Below are 19,723 nucleotides of genomic sequence, written 5' to 3'. Positions count from 1 at the left end.
GCACGTCATCACCGGCTCCGGCTGCTCCGGTCGAGGTTATACGGAGTAGGCAGGTCTAACTACGTCGACACTACGCAGTAGTCGCAAGTCCTGGGTTAACACTTTGGAGTCAAGATAAGCTTGAGTTGTAGACCAGTAGATTCTAGATGGCTACATTCTAGCATACGGCACAATACCACAGAAGTCAGACTACAGGACATCAGACCCTCCAGACAGAAAATCCATTTCATTATCTACCCGAATAGCGCTAATAAACAGCTGCATCCACTGGACACAGCCTGCCAAAATATCCCTGCTCTAGTAGAAGCCAACACAGACAGCGGCATCGGCAACATGAGTGACGCAAATAATCCCGGGTGTCGTCGTCGACGGAGACACCCGCGGGAAGCGGCATCCAGAGCAAGGAAAGGAAGATGGATGCCTTCTGGAGGCTCCGGCTCTTCTTTCTCTATTTGTCATCCCAAATAAACGCCTTCTCCCTCTCCAGCAGAAATAGGAAAACCGTCACACACATCGTCAGGATCAAGAAATGGACAGGAAAAAGGAAATGGCCAAAGACATCAAAACTCGCAGGACAAAATTCGCAGGACAAAATTCGCAGGACAAAATTCGCAGGACACCAAACACTGACAGCAGAGAGGGGATTGAGGGGAGAAAAGAGAAGTTTGAACTTGAATTTGCAACTTGAATTTTGAATCTGCGGTGCTGCTAGTGACCTCATTGTTTCTGTAAAATTTGTTCCATGCTCGCCCGGCTTGGACATCGGCCCGCCTATGATTATGAACCATCCTTATAACATACTTACAATGCAGAGAAGACAAATAGCTGGGACAGAGTTAGTTCGCATGCTTTTCAAGACCTGAGGTTGATGCAGGAGACTCACGTTGTTGGTGGCCGCAATGGCAATACTATCTTCATAAGGATGCCAGCTCATGTGCAAGATCTTCTTGTTGAAGTCGATCTGATCCGCATCGGTCTCCTTCTTCATGCGGCTGCCGGGTCCGGCAGGGCTACCAGCGCGAGAGCCGTTCTTCTTTCCGTTGGCGTTCTTGTTCATCGGCGTCGGCACGCCCACCTTCTTCGCCTTGAAGGCCGACTTGTCTGCCTGTAGTACGATCTCCGTCTCCTTTTGCTGTTCGGTGGGGTAGATCATGAAGTTGTTGTTGTAGCTGCCGGTCATGACGTTCTCGGCATCGCCCGAGAACACCACCTCGAACTTATCGAAGATACTGTCGTTCTCGTACGTGTCGCACAGGCGGGGTCGCAGGTGCTCATGGATGGGGATGGTCTTCACGGGTTGCCTCTCCATGTTGACATCCCAGATCTTGACCGTCAGGTAGTCTCTCGACACGATATATCGGCCGTCGTTGGAGAATCGGACGTCGGAGATGGAGGAGATGATTTCGGAAAAGAAGGAACGGGAGGAGGCATCTTCTTCTTGCTCGAAGACTAAATCAAAGTTAGAAGCTGGATATGAACGGGATGTGCAGGGAACTGTACGCTTATGGTGCTCGTCACACAGGGCGCGCTGTCGCATGTCGGCAAGCTTGATGGTACCCTTGGAACTGGCATACATGAACCAATTGCAGCTGGTCGGATGGAATTCGGCGGCCGTGATGACTTCCGTCAGCTCCTCCATGTTCGCCGGCTTGATGTCGACGATGTTGAAGCTCTGGTCTTGGATATTAAGGTTCCACAGGTTCACCCGCAGATCGTCGCTACTTATGAATGTTTCGCCGTCGCTGTTGACGGAGATGCTGTTGATGTGATAGGCGTGGGCGTTGGCGTACGTCCTCCGGGGGACGGCGGCCACGACGGTATCATGGTGTGTCATGCGAGGGAGTTTCAGCAGGGAAGGATCCTTGAACGATTGACGCGGCGCTCGGGGTGCCCCTCCGCCACCGACGCCGGCGGGCGTCAGCTCGCTCGAGAGGTTGTTTTCGGCAACGACCTTCAGCGACTTGTCGAACACCTTCCACAGCTTTATCGTTTTATCATTAGTCGAAAGGAGGAAATGAGATGCATTTGATCGTCTACACCATTTAATTTTGTTGATCTTCTCTTCGATCTCTAGGGATTTTAGATAATCGAACTCCGGCTCGTGCGACTGAAACTCGGTGTGGAACTTATACTCGCATGTTTTTTTCTAACCAGGACGCGTTAGAGGGCTGGTCGACGCAAGAGAAGCAGGTTGCATGGGGGGAATCAATACCGTTTCGTTCCTCTCGAACAGCACTACTCTCCCACCCTTGTCTCCCGTGGCCAGATAATTTCCGGTATGATCGAACTCGACGGTTGAGATGATATCGGCTGTTCAAGAGACAAAGGTACGTTAGACACGAACGATCCGGGGTTTGGGGGAGGGGGCAAGGTGGGCAAAGGTGGGCACAAAGTGTCATGCGTGGGATTTGACACCGTTGGACGGAGGGGTATTGTGCGCACCTTCCGTGATATCCTCCACATCGCCCTTATCACCGAAGCACCTGTTTTGCAGTCAATTAGCATCAGGGTTCAACTGCCGTCGAGTCCCCAGGTGGGGAAGCCAGAAAATGCGATCGAGCCCAAAATTCCCCGATCGGAGGTCCGCCCCAAAGCCGCGTCTCGGTTGCAACGACACGATCAAGGACAGTCGGGGCGACCCGGGAGCGAGGGAATCGTCCACGAACGACCGCAAAAACTCTGTGCCACCGAGACCACGTAACCCAGAGGGGGCCTGAACTCACTGCGTGAACTTCCAGGTCGGCGAACCCGGTTCCTTGTCTACCATTTTCTTTCACGGACCACCCTTTGACTGGGGCAGGGAAGTGACAACCGAAAACCACGGGACCCAGGGTCGGATGGCGATACGAAAGAGGCGGGGGGGGGTGAGGTCGGGATGGCGACGATCGAGCGATACGACAGACGATCCCTTTGGTGATAAGATTGAGTAAATTTTGTTGGTCGGAAGGACGATGGGCAAGGGAAGTCGAGCGGTGAAGACGACGGCAAAACGAGCAGAAGCTTTCGGAATGTCGACGGGGCTCGCGAGTGGGGATAAGAGGGGATGGAGATCCCACCAGGGCGAGCGAGATGGAATGGAGGGGAGGAAGGAGGCAGACGACGTCAGACAAGACCCGGAAAGGCAGAGACCGGTTCCAGTCACCGGCAGGCTGAAGAAAACAAAAGATTGACAGCCTGGGCTGACGATACTAGACGATGAGGGGTTGCCGGTAGAGAGGTCGAGGTAGAGAGAGAGGGAGAGAGGGAGAGAGGGAAGGAGGTGAGGGCAAGAGATCAGAGGTAATTAATTGAAGGTCCCCTCGATCTATCTCAGTCTTATTTTTCCCCTCGTTATTTTTTTTCGGGTCTAAAGAATTTCGACGTTTGTTCTTTTTTTTTATATTTTTTTAATTTTTTCCTTCAGCAAGACAAAGGACAAGAGGGGTCAGTGACGACGGCCACAGACCAGAGGCAACGACAGACGGAAGAGGGTCTGTTGGAGGGGGAGGAAGAGGGAATTAAGAAATGGATTATCGGTGGGAAGAGTTGGGGGGAGGAGGGGAAGAGAGAGTCAGGAAATGGGAAAGAGAGAGAGAGAGAGCGAGAGAGTGAGGCGGTAACCACTGGAGGGGAGCAGTGGCTGCCCGTAAACCCAACGGGAAAACCCACCGCCAACGGAGCGCTGACATCAACCACTGAATATCAATATCATCTATCATCTACGACTTCCTGGACTCTGGGTCATACCGAATTACCGGACAGTCGAGGTCTCAGTGTGGCCATACCATTGCATATGTCTCACCTGTAATTACTCTTTGTTCACATCTACATACCATCCATCCGCCCTCCATAGTCACCCCATCCTCCCCTCTCATAGTTCCTCCTCGATGCCCAATGACGCGATGAGGTACATGGCCGGAGTACATACATCCATCTGTCGTCCTCGGGCACAACCGCAACAGCCCTGACTCAGTCCCAGTTAGAGTTGTTCTGGTCCGTCTTCCAGACCGAAATAGAATTAATTCGCCTGGTCTGAGCATACGGAATTATGAATTCCTAGTCCAGTTCTCATTCTTCACATGCCGTTCCTGTCCCTCCCGACCGCGCTCAATCCCTTGGGCCGAATAAGCTTCCCCAGCTTCTATAACCTCCATCGAACCTTTCGTCACCTTCTCCCTACCTTCTCCTCCACCTAACCACCTCAACCCCCTAATGCCAATCAACCCTCCGTCTCCGTCTACCTAGTACCTACCTAATAATTCACTCGCCACGTCATCCCCACCATCGCAATGACCGACAACAGCAACAGCAGCAGCCAGAAGCGGGGCACCGACAGCGACAGCAATCAACCGCAGCGCCAACCCACCAGCGATGCCAACCACGACACCAGCACCAACACAGACCACGCCCCGACCATTCCACCAAATAGCAGCGCCGCCGCCGACAATGGTTCGTCCGCGTCGCTTGCCGGTCGCATTCAAAATTCCGCCCAGGGTCTCGCTCGATCCGCGTTCTCCGCCTCCTCGTCCGCCTCGGATGCTGCACATCTATTACCCGGTGGCAGCAGCGGCAGCAAGGCCGGTCCTTCGACGTCCTCAAGGGCAGCGTTCTCCGCGGCACAGCAATTCGAGGATTCAGGAGCTTCTGCGCCATCGTCGTCCGCTCGTGAGCACTCACATGGTATAACAGGAGAGACATTTCGGTCCTCATCGACGACAGAGAATCAACACCAGCAGGGCGGATTCACCCTACCTTCCTTCTCGGAAGCAGAATTCCAATCCAGCTACGGTGACGATCCATGGGCAGATTCATACACAGATAGACAGACCCTCAAAGGAAAAACCGCAGCACCAGACCCAGACACAGACGAGTCCCCAGAGACGCTCCTCTCCTCGACCGAAAACCTAACGATACAATCCCCGACCCCCGTCCCTCTCCCTCTCGCCACCGACGGCTCCGCCATAACAAACCTCCTCTCCTCCCCCTCCTTCGACCCCGAATTCCCCCCTCAGCCACACGAGCCCTTCTCGCCCGTCGAAACCGACCTCTCCGAACCCCCCGCCCACAACCCCCTCACCGCCGAGGAAATCCAAATGATCGAATCCTTCCGCCGCCAGATGACCCCGCCCGCGCCGCAATCGCACCGTCTCACGCCCTACAGCCTCGTCCCGGACATCGACACCATCCTGAACAGCGCCGCCGTGTGGGGGCCCGGCGCGGACGCGACGGCTCTGCGCGATACCGTGCTTGATAGCTTGCCGGGCTCCGCGGAGTGGGTTTCTATGGATGAGAAGTACCACGACGAGGTGTGGGGGTATTTGCGGCCGACGCTGGAGGCGGCGCGGGAGGAGATGCAGGAGAGGGAGAGGAAGGGTGGAGAGGGGGCGGGGGAGGATGGGCCGGCGGTTAGGAGGTTGAAGATGATTTTGAAGCATATGGGGGGTTGATTCGAGTATTTTGAATATTTATGAAGGTAGGGTGTGGGGGATCTTAGGTTGTTTTTGTAGAGTATACAGTCAGTATAGAAGTTGTAAGATATATATCTGCCGAGATACACTACTAGAAATGGATACAACACCTCATTCAACCAATTTTCTTGAATTAAAAGTTCCATTATACAAACCATTAGGGGTAGCAAAACCAGCGAGTAGAAAAATTTAAAATTGAAAATTCAAATAAAATGAAATTCATATCTTACAAACTAGAAACGTAAAAGCCTAATAAAAGAAACCAGGGCTTTTCACCCCGCATATCAATCATCCCAAAAAGCCATCGGCCGAAACAAAACATCAAAACCAAGAATAAATAGGGGTATGTATCAAAATGGCTGCGTCAGGTGGTGTTTGTTTTTTGCTCTTCCCGCATAAAATCCCGTTAGTTTCTATGTCACAATCTAGAGTTCTAGCTCGGGGGTCTGGCCCTTGACGCGACCGATGACGATATGTCCGGCGTACTTGGGGATGACTTCGTCGTCGTGGAGCATGGCGAATTCTAGCAAACAGTTAGCATGTTTATTGTTCTGCAAGAGGTACTACAAAGGGATAGGATGAGAGCATACCTTCCGTGGCGTCCCGGCCCATGAAGTTGAACAGGGCGTTGGCGCCGCCGGGATGCTCGTCAAGCCAGTTGGTCACGTCGAGGACGACGCCCTTCACGACGATCCAGAGGTCATCTTTTTTGTTATGCTTAGCGATCTCCTCCATTGAGTATTCGGTGGAAGGGACCTCAAACTTCTTAGGGTCCGTGGGTTTGGCCGTCTCGGAGGCCCCGGCGGGCGTCGCGGCAGCCTTGGCGTCCAGAGTGGCTCCGGCCGGAGTGGGCAGGGCGGCCTGCGATCCAGAGCCACCGGCGCTGCCCCACTCGACGGAGATCTTGCCCGGGGTCGCCGGGTCGATGTGCAGCGAGATCTGGCCGAGACGGCTCTGGGCGGTCGACGCGCCGCCGGAGATCAGCTTCTGGAAGAGATGCTCGCTGGCGCTGTCGCCGGCCACGCGACCGTAGACGACGCAGCCGAGCAGCGACGAGCCACCGAGACGGTTGGCGCCGTGGACACCACCCGCCAGCTCACCGCAGGCGTAGAGGCCGTCGAAGGGCTTCTGCTCGGAGTTGAGGACCTGCGCGTGCTCGTTGATCTCGATACCGCCCATGGTGAAGTGGAGCACGGGCTCCATGACGGAGACGTGGAAGGTGTCGTCGACGTTGAAGGGCATGTTGTGGAAGAAGCGCTTGTTCCAGGGGTCCTTCTTCTTGCCCTCGGCGATGAGGTTGTACTCGTCGAAGGTCTTCTGCAGAGCGGCCTCGCCGCAGCCGATCTCCTTGGCCAGCTCCTTGCCGCTGATCTTCTTCATCAGGCCACGGCCGGAGTAGTGGCGCGTGTGGAAGTCCAGGACGTTGGAGGCCTTGCTGTTGAGCACCAGACGGATGGGCCACTTGCCCTTCTCCTTCTCCTTCCACATCTGGCCGGACACGTAGTCACGGTGGCCCAGCTCGTCGGAGAACCGCTGGCCGTCCGAGTTCAGCAGCAGACCACCCTCGCCACGGAGCGCCTCGGCGGCAAGGAACTTGAACTTGGCCTCGGGGTCCTTGGGGTCAACCAGACCCGTGGGGTGCACCTGGACCTTGTCCATGTCGATGCCGTTGGCACCGATGTCCATCAGCATCTTCTGGCCGTCACCGGTGGCGTGGGTGCCGTTGGTACTGGACAGGGCGAAGGTGTCGGGGCGGTGCTGTTTCAGCAGCGATCCGTCCCCGAAGTCTGCGGCATAACCACCGGTCGCAAGGACCACCACACCGTCGGCGGTTTGGCTCTCGCCGTTGTATTCGTAGGTCACACCACTCACGTGGTTTCCGTTCTTGTTGATCGAGGTGACACGGGCCTTCTTGACGATCTGCACCCGGGTAGGGTCCTGCTCGCTGAGCTCTTCTAACCGCTGCATCAGGGCGTAGGTGATGGCCATCCCGGGGAACTTGGCATCGTGGCCACGATGCGTCCGGGGCTGGGAGTGGCCACTAGTAGAGTCAGCAACTCATTCGTCACATGTCGCATGGATTGGGGGACAAAGGAACCTACCCAAGACGAGAAACAAGGGTCAAATCGAGGTTGAAGACATCCTGCAGCCATTCGACGGCGGCGGCGGACTTATACGTGAGGACCTTGATCAGCTCGGGACGAGCCTTGTCTCTGGCGGATTTGAGGGTGTCTTCGTAGAAGGTCTTGACGCTGTCGGCAATGCCCAGGTCGACCTGGGTGCGAGTCAGGGCGCCGTTGATACCCGAGGTGGCCTTGGTCGAGTTGCCACCGAAGAAAGCTGGTCAGGTTAGTTTGAATATTTTTATTTATGAGGCGTGCTGAATTCGTAGTATCCCCTGGAAGTATCAAACGTACCCTGCTTATCGAGAACCAGAACGTTGCCGCCGTTCAGATAGACGGTGTGGGCGGCGCTGAGACCGGACACTGAGAGACGAGGCAATGGTCAGCAAATGCGGGGAAAGCTTTCCAGGGAGCACGTACATCCACCGCCGACAACGATCACTCTAGGAGGGGTGGCCATCGTGTATGAGAGAAATAGGAGGATCGGATGGGGAGGAACAAAGGGAGAGAAGCAAAGAGTCTGGAGAAGGAGAGAGGAAAAGGAACGAGGCCGGGAGATCTTAAAGCAAGAGCAGACCAGGATCCGGGGGAGACAGAGGAATGGCTGTTCAGAAGCCGACGCGACCGCAGTCTATCGGCCGAGGCTCATCGTCCGGTAAAAGTACCGTACGGCGCAGGTCTCGCTGGGCTCGGCTTTCCCACCGAGTCGGCGCTGGTAATACTGGTAATACGGCGCCGCGATACCTGGCATCATCGGTGGCCCCTAGAGTTGCCCGTCCTTAGTAAAGGCGTAATTGCGGCTTTCTGGTTTGTCGACGGGACTGGGGAAGGCCCCATCTTGTCAACTCTAACGTCTGGCAATTGGGAGTCTTCTCTTTCATCTTCCATCTTCAGGAAACCTTTCACATGCTTCATCAGAATTCCCCAGAATTGGCCCTCTTCACATGTGCGACCGCCGCAGCAAATCAGACGGCGCGCGTCAGTCAGCGGCACGTCATGTTCTCCGTTCAGCTGATTCTCATTGCTGCCCGGAGTCCCGTGAGATCCGCCGGGGTTTAGCTTGGTATTGGGAACCTGGGTCTGGTTGACTTAAATTTGTGTCGTCTACCCCAGGATTTGGCTATAAAATAAACAGACCAGAAGAGTAGGATATGTTCACCATTGTGTATGATCAACCCCATACTCAAGCCCCGTATCTCCCAGTAATCAGCCCATATGCAATACACCCAATCTGCCAGACCGATTAGTGAACTGCCAGATGGCTACCACCTTCTCCAGTCCCAGTTACCTCGGTCCGAGAGCATTGCCTGGGCCCCTCCAATCATCATGCGGTTTATGTCATTCCTACTTATCCTAAACCACCTAAGCATGGGACCATCAGACCATCCTCATCTTAAATCTCGATGCATATCCATTCCATCTCCCCCTTCCATATGCATATTCTTTCAACAAGTCCAGCCCCTGTATCCGTCACACAATTACTTCCTTACCCCAAAGAACATACCGCATCTGGCCATCGGCAACTGATCACGTGTATCGGCAACGGACTCCCTACCCTATGATTCTCCACCAATCAGAACCTGTCTCTCAGTCGCCGACACGCACGATGACATAATATCTACGGCAAATGACCCTGCCCTTCTCGGCCATCTGGGCACAATGAGGAGTCAATAGCCGATGCGCGCCGGCAGGGATGAGCTGAGCTTAAGCTGTCCCTCTCCGCACTCCGCACTTTATTTTCCATTTCGTCTATCGATCTAGTGATCTATGCAAGATAAGCCTATATCCCTGAGATACCTGCGGACAGGAAACAGCCTTGTATCTGCTCGTAATGCCGTATCGAATACCATCTGCGACCGGGCTTACCGGGCGATCGTTTGCCGAGCGCGAGCGAGCTCTCGGGGGGTATTTTCCCGAGGGGGGATGCGCGATGCAAGGGCGTAAAATGGCCCTCGCGGCTCGGGAGTTTGGCATCGAGATTGACGTGTAGATTGGCGGTGCAGGGGACAGATGGGTCGTGCTTGGTTGGGGAATAATTGCGTCTGTTATTTATTCGCATGAGCGTGGATCTTAGCTGAGTATGGAATACTGCAGTGGAATGTAATATAGTATGTCTTGATTATGGCTGAGGATTGAAACAGGTGCAATTAAATGACTTAAGTATGTACAGAGCAAAACAAGCAGGCATACGGTCTCATAATTCATCCCTCAATTAGTCCATCCAGGTCACGCTCTTGGTCACCAGGAACTCATCGAGGCCTCGATCCGTATTGAACCGGCCCCATCCGCTATTCTTAACGCCGCCGTGAGGCAGGGCGGGCTCGTCGTGGATAGTCATGCTGTTGATGTGGACGGCGCTGGAGAATAATATGTTAGCGTTAGCTTCATCTCAGTTAAAGATCGACTGCCGACTCACCCAGATTGAATCTTCTTGGCCATCGCCAGCCCCTTCCGCAGGTCCTCGGTGAAGATGGCCGACGACAGACCGTACCCGCTGCTGTTGGCGATACGAATGGCTTCCTCGTCGCTGCTCACGATCATACAGGCGGCCAGCGAGGCAAACGCTTCCTCCTGCCAGACGTTCATGTCCTCCGTGACGCCGCCGAGGAGTAGCGGGGCGAGTCGCACGCCGGGATGCTGGGGTGCCTCGGCGCTGGGAGCGGACCCATGGACCAGGTGGGCGCCGTTGGCGAGGGCGTCGGTGACGAGACGGTCGATGCGCGCTTTGGAGGCGACGTTGACCAAGGTTGGGGGTGGGGATGAAGGGTCGAGGTTGGAGTTCAGTGCCGTCTTCAGAGCCTCCATGAACGCCGGCGCAATGGAGGAGTGAACGAGGATGCGGTCGGTGGCCATGCAGATTTGACCGGACTATGAGGATATTAGCACATCGAATGTCGGACTAAATTGCAGTATAGTGCACAGTGCACAGTGGACTAGGAGGGAAGTATGGGCTCCTACGTTCAAGTATGCTCCTCCCAGGACGCCCTTGACGGCCGTTTCGATGTTGGCGTCGGCACACACGATCGAGCTGTTCTTGCCTCCCAGCTCCATCAGACACGGCTTGAGATTCTGCCCGCAGGACCGGGCAATCTTCCTGCCCACCGCCGTACTCCCGGTGAAGTTGATCTTGCGCACGGCAGGATGTTCAATCATGGCATTGACCACTTCGGGAGCATCCTGGGGCCGACAAGACACCAGGTTGAGACAGCCGGCAGGCAGCCCGGCATCTTCGAACGCTCTCGTCAGAGCCCAGTACGAGCAGGGCGAGAGCTCGGAAGATTTCAAAATAGTCGTGTTACCAGCCGCAAGGGCACAAGCCGCCGAGCGGACTCCAAACACATACGGCGCATTCCTGGAAGGTTTGGGATAGCCGTTAGCCCAGGTGGTAAAGGGGAAAGTTGTGCGCGATTAAGTCGGTGAGCGCGACAGCCGACCTAGCACACCGTACTGAGTCTTACCAAGGGACCAGGCCCAAAATCACGCCCATGGGCTCCTTGTACACGATGGCGCTTTGGCCCTCCTCTTCTACCACGGGGACACTACCGCAAATGGAAGTGATGCGCCCCGCGATGTCCCTCAGCATGCGGATCCCGAGCGGCACGATGAAGAATTGCGAGGCGCCCACGTCGGCGCCCATTTCCGTCCGCATGAACTCGGCATTCTGCTCCAGTCGACTCTCTAGCAGATCCGCCGCCTTCAGCAGGATGTCGCGCCGCACCGTCGGCTTCGTTTGGGACCAGGCCGGGAAGGCTGCGTCGGCGGCCTCGACGGCCCGAATGGCATCCTGGGGAGACGCCGACGCGGTGGCCCAGCAGCGTTCGTTGGTGTACGGACTGATGACATCAAAGGTTGAGTCCGGAATCTCTTCCTTGCCGTTGATAACCAAGGGTATCACGGCGGGAGCGCTGCTAGGCCCGTTCGGAGTAGACATTGCGGAATAGAAGGAAGAAAAACAGGAATTCGGCCGAGGGAAGGGAAGCAGAAAGATCAGGAAAATATTTGGGATTCACAGGCAGTTTTGATCGGTATATATCAAGTCGGAAAATTGGACCGTTTCAACTATGATTGGACCCTGCAAGGGGGTGGGAGTGAAGGGCAGGCCGGTGGGATGCAGGAACTTGGGAATCCTCCGTTAGAACTGAGGAGCAGTTCGGAGGAGCGAGGGAAGTAGGGTCTCCACTTTCAAGGAAGGATTCTGAAGATCCTCGAAAAGCAGAGAACGCATGAAAAGAGTAGGGCATACTCTTTCGAGTCAAACTGTACTCCGTATCAGGGGTTGGGGGCCACTTGGTTTATCGCATGGCAAGCTGAGGGCTACTCCAAATCCCAAGACCCCATCAATGCCACCACAACTCCACCGGCAAGTCACCCAGGATCCATCCCAAAAGATAACATCATATCATCCTGGTCTACAAGAAAAGTGACAGTTGCGTGTGTTTGCCGAGTTCAAACTCAAAGTCGCCTTACCCCGTGGTTGACGGAACCCTAAATGCAGGGGGAAACTCTGTCGGGAGAATCGACGTGTACATCGAGAGCGCATAACAAAACTACGCCGTAAACCCCTGACACCTCAAAACCCGATGTGGATTTGTCAACGAGGAGTCAGACGAATGTCAGGGACGCAACCGTGGTAGCCTCTGGACGGTAGCCCCGACGAGTCAGGCATGATGCCTATCAATCGGGCCGGGGATTGCTGAGCGTTAACCTTTCCCCCTATTGGTATGATAGTCTTTGCTGGCAGCGTCTATCATTAACCATGTGGGAGGCTGGCACATGGCAGAGAGGGCCAACTCCAAGTCCCGGGCTTTTTCGACGGTCGAGCGCTTCGACTCCTTCGAGTAGGCTGGGCGATGATCGCCGACAACCTGCCATGGTTCACGCACCAATAGCTAAAATGGCTCCAAGGCTGGAGGGTCCATTCGGGCGTGCTGGAGAAGGTCGAAGGCGAGGCAAGCCCGAGACAGGTAGCGAGGGAGGGAATTATTCAATAATAATGACCCGATCATAAATGGACTCCACCCAGTGGAGACGCACCAAGCGACGGGACAAAAGGAAAGGAAAAATGACCAAAAATAAAAAACAAAAATAAATAAAACTTTTTACAGTGAAGGCAAGCCAATCAGACAAATGGACACGATCCGTGACAGCGGGTACAACCCAGAGAAGAGCAGCTGAAGAACCGATTCTCTGACGCCGCGATCCGCTTCGCTTACGACCACATGGGATGGCGCGCACGACTCTGATAATTGCTCGGCACTATTGGTTTCGCTGCAGATCCCCTAGGGTTTGGCTGCAGGACGCTACTGCGCAAGAGCCGAAAGAACCCTTTTTCTGCTCTGCCGGGGATTTTATGCTTGCTTTTCTATTTTTCAGACCGAGTGTTCCCTCATCCCGGATGGAAGGGAAGTATCGCCATGTCGCAGAAGACTGGAACCGGTGAGAAGCCACGCAACAAGACCGAGCCTTGACTCAGATCCAAGGTTCGGCCGGGGAGTATCCATCCGATCATCGTGTTTGAGGTAGATTCAAAATCCTCCACCGGCCGTGGAGCCGCCTCCAGGTTCGGTGCAAGCGAAGTCTATTATCATCACGACCACGAACTGACCAATTGACCCTTGGCAGTCGGGGTATACGAAGCAGTGCATGATTTTCAATCGACGACCACAATGGCATTTGCGGGATTACCCCTGCGTCTGAATTTGATTTTGGAGTTCGCACTATCTGTGCTCGCAGGCGTCATAATCACCCGCGCTAGAGGAATAGTCTCCAGACCGTCCATCCAAGGTTCGTGATTGCTTTGACACCATTGTGATCGTCGTCACCACTGGGACCTTAGGGTTGCGTTAGTTCATTCGTCCAATTCTTAAATTTTTTATCTTAGTCTCGGGTTGCCATTCCCAATCAGATCGTGGCCACGCCGTCCTGGCCATTGTTATGTCATTCTGCTGATCTGCTCGTCTCCACCGGCGTCGTGGGACAATTGGGCAATTGGACTCTGTTCAGCTCGTCGACACCTGCATTTCGAGTAGGACCCTCCAAGCCTCAAACCGGTCCAGTCCATTGGGTTTTCCCTGAGGCGACCCAGTCGCCGGGCCCGCCTGATTCTCCTCCCATCCCTGTAATCTAGTAGACCGTAGTGCGATCCAACTAGGGATTTGGGCGGCGGACTGTGTGGTGGGATGTTGACTATCTGGTACAGATTCTATTCGGGATCCATCTTTTCCTTGCTCCTTTCTCCAAGATCCTTATCTTCCGCCAGTCCTTTATACACAGTAGGCGTATACCTGGTGTTATTCTGGAGCCTACTTACCAGCTAAACTATCTATACTCGCCCAATCCCTCCACTCCAGTGGAGAGGCGCTGTGTCGCCCTATTCAATCCTTTGTTGTATGATTTTGGTCCGGGGTATATGATCGTTCTTGGCTCTCTTCGACCTCTGTTCTTTCCTTTCTCTCCATCCAGTCACTCCTTTCTACACCCAACATGACTGTCACGTCTAGAGGGCGTGAGATGATCGCCATCGTCTCGGTACTGGTGGGCGTCTCCTTGATCTCGGTTATCATGCGTGTGATTGCGCGGTTGAAGCGAAGAGTCAAGTTCGGTATCGACGATTATCTCTGCTTTCTCTCGATGGGGCTTCTCCTGGCAATGTTGATTGAACTGGTTTTATGTGAGTATCCCGTCCCAATCGATACCATCCCGCCGCTCTAACCATCTACTACAGGGGTGACAATTGGAGGCAACGGTGCCCACATGGACGATCTAGATACAAAGACTATCATGAACTTCTCCAAGGTGAGACCCTTTGGATAACAACGCTCCGGATCCTCGGGGACAAGCCAATTAATGCAAACCACTACTAGATCTTCCTCGCCAACCAATTCACCTACTTCGTTCTCTGCCCCGCCATTAAAATCTCCATCATCTGCTTCTACCGCCGCATTTTCACCATGCGTTCCTTCCAACTGACCACTCTCGGCCTCAACATCCTCATCACCCTCTGGGGAACCGGCATCTTCCTTGCCTGCGCCCTCCAATGCCGGCCTCTGCGCGGCTACTGGGACAAGAGCGTCGACGGCCACTGTTTCGACGCCAACAAGTTCTTCATCGTCAACCAGGTCTTTAACGTCCTAATGGACTTCGTCATCTTGGCCCTCCCCATCCCCATGATCTGGAACCTCCAGCGTGCCTGGCAGGACAAGCTCGCGCTCAACGGCGTCTTCGCTCTCGGCGCCTTCGTCTGCTTCGCCAGTATCTATCGAATCGTCGTCCTCTTCTGGATGGATCCCAGCGACACCACGTACACCGTCTACCAGGCCACTCTGTGGACGCACATCGAGCCCTCTATCGGCCTCATCTGCTCGTGCCTCCCCATCGCTAGAGGCTTGTTCCCGCGCTTCAAGATACCGGGAAGCCGCAAGTACGCCACCGCGCCGTACTACATCAACACCGACGTCAGCACCTCGCACTTTGTTGTCTCCAGCCCCAAGTCTCCTCCCTCGGACTACTTCAAGATGGACGATGTCTCACGCGCCACCAGTGCCACCAACGTCCCCGACGCAGAGTGCAACAAGTATCTGGGCCCCATGGATATTCAGGTGCGCACGGATATCGATATCAAGCAGGACGCGGCGTCGATGCGATCTCAGCGTTGAAACTTACCTTGATGTAAACCTCTTTTATATTCTTTTTTTCATGATTTACGAACGCAATACGGCTGCTTTCATTTCTCGCGGGATCCTTTTCGCCTGCGATCATCTGATTTATTATACCCTTCATCTCTCCTGTGTGGTAGCCGGTTCTTGGTGGAACGTCGTTTGGTCTGTTTGAGAGGACCTTCTCCGTCCCAGGTTCAAATCTCTTTAGGAGGTCTCAATGAACCAACCCAGACAAAGGATCACGGCGTAGCCTAAGCAGCTGCCAAACTATAACTTCCCTCCGAGCTGAAATCAGTTCGGCACCTGTCTCGGCGACTGCCGAATACCCATGTACAGTACCTCCACGAGCCGAATGCTTTAGAATCACTGTATGATTCCTCTTCTGGGCACCACTCCACTGCTCTACTAAGGACACTTAGGACCTTACAAAAGATAATCAATAGTATAACCACTGGAAATATTTGGGCTACCATACGAATATTAAATCTAGTAATAATGCCATTAAAGAGTTTAATGTAGTCTCATAAAATCATCAAGGTTGCTTGGCTCTGTAAAACACCCTGAGCTTATCGTTTAGTTATCGCTCCATCGGTTTGTCATCACATTTCAATCTATCTATTATCATCAATCTCTATCTCGATCATGGCCCAAGAAGTGATAAAGGCGCCTATATCGCCATTCCCCCAATCGACTTACTCTACTTCCCTTTTCTTGCTGCCAATGATGCCTGGAAACAATTCTGCCAGCAAACAGAAGAGGTCTCGAAGTGGTTTGTCTTCCCTACCAATGCCTTCCCCGCAGTCTTGCTATTCACTCCTCTTTTCATCGCACTTACTTGCTCTTTTCCAAGTTCTGTTCCCTGTCAATGGCATATTAACTAATGACGAGTCAAGGGTGCCGTACCTGTCGCAAGAGGCATCAAAAATGCGACGAAAGAAAGCCAACGTGCTGGAACTGTCGCTGGCGTGGCATCGAATGCGGCGGCTACGGCATTAAGTTGGCCGATTTCACTGTCTACAGCGGCCGCAAGGGTCAGATGGTGTCCAGAATGATGAGAGATGAATCGGATGGTGATCAGATGCATCCTGGAGATGTGCCCGCCGATGGAGACGCTTCGTCGACCCCGACCGACGCCGATCGCCCACCTTCAGAGTCTCTTCTCCACATCAAAACACAAGATACGACTCGATTCGCCTCCGAATCTCATAGTTCTGGAGATGACACCAATTTCGCCGTGAGCCCGGGTGACGCTATGGTCACAGAATATGCCTTCGGTGGTGACCAGGCTAGCCTCGACAGCCAAGACGACGAACAAGACAGTCGACGGGGTAATTCACCGTTGACAATGGGTCCTGAGACTACTCTCCCAGTCGCACCGAGTGATCCCTTTGATCAATTTTTATTTTGCCATTGTGAGGCTTCTTTTGGCAGGACACGGGCCGTTGCGCGGCTTTTTAGCATCATCCGTTAACGAGGCTGTTCCTTAGACATGGAAGATCTTTGCTTACGGCTCTATCCCATTAAAACCGAACAGAATCCTTACCGAATCATTTATGGATCTCTAGCTGCTCAGTCTGAGCCGCTCCGGAAGGCAATTCTCTTCGCGTCGGCCTTGCATCGCTCCAAACTGGGCAAACTACCCACATTTGCCATCAAGCATTATCGCACCGATATGCAGGAATCATTCCGCAGCGCTCTGTGCGAGGGAGGCGAGCCTTGGAACCTTGCAGCGACCGCTCTTCTCTCGGCTCTGTTTGATGTATCTGTTCCAAGACTCTCGATCGTTGACTGGCAGAGCTAATTCGCCTAGATCATCGGCACAGGACCTAGATCATCGGCACAGGAATGAACACCTGGAGCTCAAAACTCATTGGATGTCGTCGATTGCTGCAGCTAGCGTCTCTATCAAGCGAAAAAGTCCCCAAAGGTTTCCAATGCGTTGTATTACAGTACAACTGGGCAGCTACCATGAGTCAAACACTGCTCAAGGGGGTAGTACCCGCCGATACCTGTGAAGAAATCAGATGCATCGACGAGGGTAGGTCATGCCGTGGAAACAAAACCTGAATATAGAGACCGCTTGTACTGAAACCCGAGCATAGTGCCAATGAGCCAAACAGGCGCAAGTCTCACCATGGCTGAACACCAATCCCACTGGTGGGACAATCTCCCAGACTATCAAATGCATTTATTCCTACGGCAGGCGACCGAACACTCCATCACGATCGACCGACTAAGAGCCGCCGGTGACACCGAGCACTTACTACAGCTCATGCCCCGAGCCGCCGAGCTTGTCAACATGATCCAAGCCTGGCAACCTCACACGTCGACCGTTCCATCCGAGTACCTTGACTCAGTGCTACATTTCAACGAAGTTTGGAGACTGGGCATGCTCTGTTTCGTCCACAGCGAAGTCTATGGTCTAGGACCTCGAGACCGAAACATCCAACGATGGGTGGAGGCATCTCTAGAGCCGATTCGGAAGCTCAGCTGGCTGCAGGCGTGCTTGTTCCCCTTGTTTATGATTGCGCTGCATGCCGAGAACGAAAGGGCCCGTCAGATCATCCGCTTTAAACTTGGGGAAATGCACGCTACTCTGGGCTTTCAGGGCCCGCTATCGGTGGCTTCTGTTCTCGTGAATATCTGGATGCGATCAGATGGTATGGGCACTGGGAAGGTTCAGTGGAGAGAGGCTATTCGAGAGATGGGGATGGAGCTTAATATCTTATTGTGAGTGCCGCAGACTGAGCAGCTCTCAATATAGAAGCTATGATTATGATCAAATGATACAAGACGTGACATGGTTAAGGCAAGCTCTAAGCGACTACATTCTAAAGAAACCTGATATACAAAATACGAAAGAGCACACTGATAACCAACTAAACCTATTTATCGATTGGGGTGTCACCGATGCGTGATCGGGTCCTCACTTCTTTATCTACGGACTAATTGCACATGAATGGAATCTTAGTGAGATATTATCCTGCATGCTTATCCATAATCCAATTCTATCCTTGGAATTCAGAGAACTGATATATACCAGAAACACAAATCACACAGAGAAAAAGCACAAGCCATCCTCCTCAAACAAGACCATCCATCAGATCAGATCAACCGGGATATACTTGCTCCAGTCGCCCTTGACCTTCAAGAAATCCAAGGGCTCCATATGCTCCACTGAACCACCATATGGCCTACTGATAGAATATCCGAGAAAGCGCTGCACAGCGGTCGGGTACTTCTCCACCACCTCCCACGGCGCCGCTAGATATTGATTCTCCTCCTGCCGTCGATAGCCCGGTGTGGCGACGGCTCTCAACAGCATAGTCGGCTCGTTCGTCGTATTGGCTGCGCGACCATAGTATGTGGAACCAAGCCTAGTGGTATTGCAGAATCAGCATGAGAATCTCAAAATCTCCAAAGCGAGGTAACGGAGAAGAGGAACAAGCAACAAGTAAGCTCACCACAGAAGTGCATCGCCCTTTCGAAGCTCGACCAGACCCTCATCCGCCTGCATCGGGTCACGATGATCCGTCCAATTGTTCGAGCCCACCACGACTCGAACCGCGCCGTTTTCAACCGTGATATCGTCCATCGCGTACATGACTCCAAAGTCGCTCTCCCGCTGCGCAGGGTGAGTAATGTGGTGACATTCGTCCTGACGACGGAGACCCCAGGGAGCCGAGCCCGGCTCCGCAGAGAGGACAGACGTCATGGAGACCTGCGGCTCGGAGATCGACACCGTTCGATCCTGCTCGTAGTAGATGATGCATGTATCGGTGAGGACGCGGTTGGCGAGGTCCATGAATAGCGGGTGCACGAGCAGCTGCGTCGCGAAGGTTGCGCTTTTGGCCACCACCCCGAATGTCTCGCCTGCTGGTATGGTCCCGAGCTGCTCGCGAACCTCGTCTAGGCTCTCGCGGGTCGTGGCTCCTTCGATGATGGCCACGCCGTCGGCTTTGATGTATTGATGAATCAGATGGGGGTCGGCGGAGGCTGCGAAGCGCTTGACGGTGGGAGGCATCCTGAGTGTGGAAATGTCAGTGAGGTAGGCCGAGTTAGATAAGATATGAACAGGGAATCCGTGGCTAAAGCGTGAACGGTGAATGAATTGGATCTTGTTGAAGGTGTACCGGAAGGCAGACCATCTGCCCTAAATATAGCCATTTTATGTAGCAAGCCTGTCTTTGTAGAATACAAAATCAATCAAGACGGTGCCAACATGACCAGATTGCATGTTCTCTATTTGCGAGGATGATAGAGCTCTGATAATTCCGATAAGCCGTGATCGAGTGGGAAAAGCGAGCCGCGCCATGCGAGTCTTCTTGATGCGCGTTATCACCCTTTGATACGAGGCTATCGTTACTGTTTTGGGACACAGAGGAAATGGATTGATCGTCGACAAGCCTGCGAATTCCCATTTATACTAAGTATCGAGACTTCCTTGGAAGTATTTTGATCCCATTCCAGCACGGTGAAAAAATCACTAAATTGT

General features: G+C 53.6%; 7 protein-coding genes across 7 annotated transcripts; 3 read left to right on the top strand and 4 right to left on the bottom strand.

The window, feature by feature from the left end:
* Positions 1–748: 748 nt before the first annotated feature.
* Positions 749–2,859, bottom strand: P170DRAFT_153443 (protein phosphatase 2A regulatory subunit CDC55). Its single transcript, XM_024842532.1, has 6 exons — positions 2,724–2,859; positions 2,443–2,483; positions 2,213–2,310; positions 1,501–2,146; positions 884–1,449; positions 749–825 (listed from the first exon to the last, which is right to left on the bottom strand). Exons 1-6 carry the CDS (start codon positions 2,765–2,767, stop codon positions 802–804), a joined length of 1,419 nt encoding a protein of 472 aa, XP_024706056.1. The 5' UTR covers positions 2,768–2,859; the 3' UTR covers positions 749–801.
* Positions 2,860–3,983: 1,124 nt separating this feature from the next.
* P170DRAFT_435929 (uncharacterized protein) lies at positions 3,984–5,552 on the top strand. The gene has a single exon (XM_024849052.1). It carries the CDS (start codon positions 4,269–4,271, stop codon positions 5,424–5,426), a length of 1,158 nt encoding a protein of 385 aa, XP_024706055.1. The 5' UTR covers positions 3,984–4,268; the 3' UTR covers positions 5,427–5,552.
* Positions 5,553–5,872: 320 nt separating this feature from the next.
* osm1 (putative fumarate reductase Osm1) lies at positions 5,873–8,363 on the bottom strand (the record flags this gene model as incomplete). The annotated part of the gene is made up of 5 exons (XM_024854614.1): positions 7,991–8,363; positions 7,865–7,933; positions 7,550–7,787; positions 6,038–7,488; positions 5,873–5,970 (listed from the first exon to the last, which is right to left on the bottom strand). Exons 1-5 carry the CDS (start codon positions 8,028–8,030, stop codon positions 5,873–5,875), a joined length of 1,896 nt encoding a protein of 631 aa, XP_024706054.1. The 5' UTR covers positions 8,031–8,363.
* Positions 8,364–9,782: 1,419 nt separating this feature from the next.
* On the bottom strand, positions 9,783–12,345 carry P170DRAFT_446003 (aldehyde dehydrogenase; the record flags this gene model as incomplete). The annotated part of the gene is made up of 5 exons (XM_024850752.1): positions 9,783–9,927; positions 9,987–10,438; positions 10,529–10,922; positions 11,029–11,478; positions 12,326–12,345. 5 exons carry the CDS (start codon positions 12,343–12,345, stop codon positions 9,783–9,785), a joined length of 1,461 nt encoding a protein of 486 aa, XP_024706053.1.
* A 1,708-nt stretch (positions 12,346–14,053) lies between these two features.
* Positions 14,054–15,225, top strand: P170DRAFT_356024 (uncharacterized protein; the record flags this gene model as incomplete). Its single annotated transcript, XM_024844123.1, has 3 exons — positions 14,054–14,240; positions 14,295–14,365; positions 14,434–15,225. The coding sequence occupies 3 exons, from the start codon at positions 14,054–14,056 to the stop codon at positions 15,223–15,225; spliced, it is 1,050 nt and encodes a 349-aa protein (XP_024706052.1).
* Positions 15,226–16,108: 883 nt separating this feature from the next.
* On the top strand, positions 16,109–17,962 carry P170DRAFT_474305 (Zn(II)2Cys6 transcription factor; the record flags this gene model as incomplete). The annotated part of the gene is made up of 4 exons (XM_024853118.1): positions 16,109–16,556; positions 16,716–16,987; positions 17,059–17,266; positions 17,331–17,962. The coding sequence occupies 4 exons, from the start codon at positions 16,109–16,111 to the stop codon at positions 17,960–17,962; spliced, it is 1,560 nt and encodes a 519-aa protein (XP_024706051.1).
* A 366-nt stretch (positions 17,963–18,328) lies between these two features.
* P170DRAFT_474304 (uncharacterized protein) lies at positions 18,329–19,252 on the bottom strand (the record flags this gene model as incomplete). The annotated part of the gene is made up of 2 exons (XM_024853117.1): positions 18,329–18,605; positions 18,693–19,252. 2 exons carry the CDS (start codon positions 19,250–19,252, stop codon positions 18,329–18,331), a joined length of 837 nt encoding a protein of 278 aa, XP_024706050.1.
* Between the last annotated feature and the right edge of the window lie 471 nt (positions 19,253–19,723).

This window comes from Aspergillus steynii (assembly GCF_002849105.1).
Source record: "Aspergillus steynii IBT 23096 chromosome Unknown P170scaffold_3, whole genome shotgun sequence".
NCBI lineage: Eukaryota > Fungi > Ascomycota > Eurotiomycetes > Eurotiales > Aspergillaceae > Aspergillus > Aspergillus steynii.
The sequence above is the reverse complement of the archived record's forward strand: the minus strand, read 5'-3'. Positions and strand labels throughout refer to the sequence as shown.

Bases quoted from the DNA above. Each gene is read 5' to 3' on its own strand.
- P170DRAFT_153443 (XM_024842532.1), bottom strand. From the start codon at position 2,767: ATGGTAGACAAGGAACCGGGTTCGCCGACCTGGAAGTTCACGCA. The intron at 2,484-2,723 runs GTGAGTTCAGGC...ACTGCAAAACAG, and splicing joins CCGACCTGGAAGTTCACGCA to GTGCTTCGGTGATAAGGGCG. The intron at 1,450-1,500 runs GTACAGTTCCCT...ACTTTGATTTAG, and splicing joins GTGTGACGAGCACCATAAGC to TCTTCGAGCAAGAAGAAGAT.
- P170DRAFT_435929 (XM_024849052.1), top strand. From the start codon at position 4,269: ATGACCGACAACAGCAACAGCAGCAGCCAGAAGCGGGGCACCGACAGC.